General features: G+C 50.3%; 1 protein-coding gene across 1 annotated transcript; it reads left to right on the top strand.

Moving 5' to 3' along the window:
* The first annotated feature begins 2,724 nt into the window (after nt 1-2,724).
* On the top strand, nt 2,725-4,141 carry LOC128273297 (uncharacterized). The gene is made up of 2 exons (XM_053011235.1): nt 2,725-2,933; nt 3,054-4,141. The coding sequence occupies exons 1-2, from the start codon at nt 2,819-2,821 to the stop codon at nt 3,800-3,802; spliced, it is 864 nt and encodes a 287-aa protein (XP_052867195.1). The 5' UTR covers nt 2,725-2,818; the 3' UTR covers nt 3,803-4,141.
* The last annotated feature ends 298 nt before the right edge of the window (nt 4,142-4,439 follow it).

Genomic DNA, 4,439 nt, shown 5'->3' with positions numbered 1-4,439 from the left:
TTTGATTTCCATGGAAACACAGGCTTAAGCGGGCATCTTCTCCGTCGAACGAGGTGAAGCCTCGCCGTTGTTTACGGCGGTGCTGCACGTGAAGCCACGCAGCAGAAGTGTGCGTCGATCGAACAGTATTAATTGGTTCCACGAAACGGATCCCTTACCTCGGAGCGAGACTGAACAGATAGGACTGGCTCATGATTGAAGCACAACATAAACTGGCATAAATTGACGGCTTCGGGGTAGCTGTTTCCCGGCAATGGATTACAACAATGGCTTTGCTGCTGTGCTGTGCAGGACGGTCTAAAGAGGATTACTGGGTGTGCCATTAGACTTCGTGCAGAAAGTTCCACCATCAGCCTGAGGGTCTTACGGCTCATCTTTTCTGCACTGCCCATCGATGGCGTACAATTTTACCACACTGTTCGGGAAAACCTAATCTGGCAGGAAAAGTCTCCCTCCCCATCTGTTTGGGTCTTTTGTTTGTTTAAAGTACATTTCTTTGTCTACGAGTGGACAGATAGGAAAAATCTTCGAATCTACAGATTCTCAACGTTGTCTTGCACTTCTTCAAGGATCGGCTCAAGACCAGATAATCAGGGTACTCTGGGACACCGTAAAAGCCTTTGTCTGTATTGCAACACGCCAGAGGAATGGTACAGAAGATGTTGCTGATAGGGTCACCGGACACCGCTTTCAAAGCGTGCGGCAAGTACGAATTAGGTTGCGGGTCTGATAAGCTAAACGTTCTTTCAATTAAGCGATCGAACGGTTTCCTACAACCATCCTAGACTATCGGTGACCCCGCACAAGCGCTTTAGTAATTGGTTTTTAATTACGGGCTCGTAAATCAACGTAAAGTATCCTTGCCGATGCCACAACGTTCCATCACCACGAATTCTGCGGCTCGAAAGTGAAACTTGCCTGACCAATATCAGATGCTATCCCAGCATTCCACCAATAACGTCCGGTTGACCGCTGATACGGAGCTCCGTGGTCCGGGAGTTCCGGCAAATTAATTGATGAGCTACAACCATCTATGATTGATTATGACTTTCCATTCAATTGACCAACTTCAAGTCGCGGAATGAAAATACTACAAACCTGACGCCGGCAGGCGGACCTAGGGCCCTGTAAAATTAGGGACTCCGTCGGGCTCCATACCGTGCCGTGCCGGTGGCTTTTGGTGTTTGGTGCTTTCCCCCCAAAATTTGATGGATACCATCGCCATTACAGGATCGCACGCCGTCCGGTGCCCTCATCCGGGACCAGGAGTCATCAATTATGATGAGCATGACCGTGGCGTGCGGTCGCCTACAAGATAGATTCCCATCGATAAGCGTTCAATTATTCATCAATCAAGCCCACGCGACAGGATTAATGGCATTTCAGGGAGGAGGGTGTCCTTTAGTTTTTGGCTTCGCACGCAACCTCAACCTCATCTGAGGGCGATTTCTGGTCGAAATAACGTCGATTGGCTTCTTAGCAGGGACACACTTTTTCCGGAAATCAAGTGAATCTGGAAATTTGGCTTATTTGAATGAAGAAATTTCTCACCACGTGCACGACGGCAGATCCTTACGCAGCCCCACGTTCGAAAGAAATCGAACTGGGAATGATGAAAATGTCACGGGCAGAATGCACATACTGTGAAACGATTGATTGAAATTGCTTGTGTGGAGCGATCACTCAAACCAACTGTTGCTAATGGGCCGAAAAATCTGGGAAACTATCGGATCGAGAATTGACCACCGCTGGCGCTGCTGGTCGGCAGGCATCGCACAGTGTCCCAACCGGATCCCAACAGCAACATCATGCTCCTCAACTTTGTAACAACGCCGTACTTTAATTACAAAATTCCAATCCCGTTCCCAGAAGCGTAGCAACCGTTGCTGAACCATTTCCACGTGCGTGTTCGTGCATTGGGCGTGTTGGCAACGCAATGTCCTTGACAACGATATACCCACAAATTCCTCACATTGCACAATGGTTTTTCATTTAATTTGTTCGATATTTTTAGCCCAATTTCTGCAGAATTTAATTACAACTAATATGCAGCCGGAACCGGAAGTCCGGGGGTAAAAATGCGTTCTGACAACGAAAGCCGTAAGCGAATCGAACCGATCGAACGAGAGTCCTTTCAATTGGTGTGCAATTTAATCGAACAATCATCGAACCATAGATAAGTAGAACGTAAATTCGAAGCGCTGCATTTCTGCCTTTTGTTGTGATAATTCAATTAGAAGCCGATGAAATGAACTACGGCCATGCAGTTTACCGAGTGCATCAATGTTAAAACGCCCACATTGTGGGACAATAACACTGGAAAAAACAGTTGACCGACCGGCATGACCGGCGAGTGACTAGAATAACGAACTAAATTCCTAATGCCCGTGTTTTACAAACTCTTGTGCGGCGAAACCAATTAATTGTGCGTTGAAGCCACCAAGCTGTCCCACGCGCCACACTCAGTTGCGAGCGCGAGCAAATAAGCTGCTGTGACAACATTCCAGAGTTAAATTAGAAAACAACAATATTTTAACACTTTGAGTGCACAAAGCGTAAGCATGGTTCGCCAAAGGCCAATGCCGGGCAGTGGGCAGCAATATAAAGCGACGGCTTTGCCGATAGTTTTCAGTTCACCGAATGGCTCGGTGCCGAATGCAATCTCATTTTACCACCCACTGAGACTTCTATCACCGGTGGGGGTTGTTCCACGAGAAAGAACGGTAAAACTTTTAATTAGAGGTAAAACGTCCCGTGTCCGACGCGAGAATCCCAAGTAGTGGGCGCCCGGAGCAGTTTTACGTTATTGGACTTCAATATGGATTCTATCCGGTCAAACATGGCTGGCGGCCCTCATAAAGGCAGCAAACCGTTTCAGGTATGCGGCGGCATACTGTTGGCACTGGTCTGCATCACGCTTCACGGCTGCATCGGTAAGGATTGCCGGCAAAATGCACAATAAACCCGGCCGACGAAGAATTTTCGGAACCCTCCCCCCACCCCTGGTGATGAACGGCACAATGGATTCGGCGTTCGATTCGATTTCGTTCCAGGTACCACCGCAACGGCCCAGCATCAGGGGCATCCTGTCGCTCCAACAATTTACAGCCGACCGGGGCCGCCACTCGAAATCGATTCGAAACCAAAATTGCTAGGCTTCAATCGGGCGCTCGGTGAGCGGCTGCTGGCAACCGAAGCCACCCTACGACCTCTGAAGGCCCGGGCTGCTCGGCTGGAGCACCGTTTCCACGTCTTCCAGCAGCGGGCAGCTCGGCAGGATTCTCCCAATCGGAAGGACACGACGACGACGGTGCGGCGAACCGAACGGAACGGTCTGCTCCGGGAAGCCCAACAACTCCGGGCGGACGTTGAGCACAAGTGGCAACGGTTCGGGGAGCTGGAGCGCAACTATCGGAGTATGCGGCGACTGCTTCCGGGTGGCCGCAAGGCAGGCGGCGGGGTGCCGCGCGCTTGGCTCGATCACGACGCCGAACGGCAGATGGCGCTCAACGAGCGGGTGTACAAAAACATCATCAACCTGCTGGTGCAGCTGATCGAGTGCCCTGTGAACATCATCCACGACATGGTTGGCGGTGGCGGCGCCGGAGAACCGACGCCACTTCCTCCGACCACGGCGGCGGCCTTCCCGGACGGAGACGGGGCCGATCCGGCGGTGGACGACGAGTACGGAGACGAACAACCGCCGAATCCCGACGCCGAGCTTCAGGAGGCACGAGAGAACGGGAGCCTCTCCGATCGGTTCCCTTCGAGCGATGGATGGGTGCATGAATTTCACTTCTAGTGCACACCACCGACCATCGAAGAAAAATGGCGCCCGGCTGCACATCGCCTGCGTTGAGAAAAGGAGGTCAACAGAGTCGCCCGCCAACACTCCGGAACGATGCTCTGCGTTGGGGATATTGTTTTCCACCGCCAAAAGGAGCCGTCGGTCTTGGCTCCCAGCGAAAGTAAGGACCATTTGTGTATTCGTATTTTTTTTCGCTTCGGTTGGGTGTTGATTTTGTTTACTGCATGGTGAAGGGATGCCTGAAGGGCGGAAGAGTGGTTGACAATCTCATTTTGAAGTAAAATTTATTGCTTGTTTCCACCAGCGAAGTCCAGGAAGTTTGCGTTAGGGAAGCAGGAGTTTTACAAAAATACTTTCAGAAATAAATTTCAAATTTAAATCATTCTTTATTGCTGATTTTCCTTCCCATTATCCGGAAATTATTTGACTAAGATCTGCAAAGGATCACTTGCATCCCATTAAACAGGGATTTGAATACCCTCCCAGCAAACGGACCCGGTTCCCTGAGCGTCAAACACCAGCGAGCTGCGATCGATTAAAAAGTCGCTGCTTCCCTAATAGTAGGACACCGAAAATTGGGCCAAATGTAAGCATAAATCACTTTTACGGCACACGTAAATCCTTCCCCGCT

The sequence above is a fragment of the Anopheles cruzii genome, chromosome 3 (genome assembly GCF_943734635.1).
Source record: "Anopheles cruzii chromosome 3, idAnoCruzAS_RS32_06, whole genome shotgun sequence".
NCBI classification, from domain to species: Eukaryota; Metazoa; Arthropoda; class Insecta; order Diptera; family Culicidae; genus Anopheles; species Anopheles cruzii.
This window is presented reverse-complemented; position numbering and strand designations above follow the sequence as displayed.

What these genes read in the sequence shown, in the direction of transcription:
- LOC128273297 (XM_053011235.1), top strand. Translation starts at nt 2,819, where the DNA reads ATGGATTCTATCCGGTCAAACATGGCTGGCGGCCCTCATAAAGGCAGC. An exon ending in CACGCTTCACGGCTGCATCG is followed by an intron (nt 2,934 to 3,053) that starts GTAAGGATTGCC and finishes ATTTCGTTCCAG; the next exon opens with GTACCACCGCAACGGCCCAG.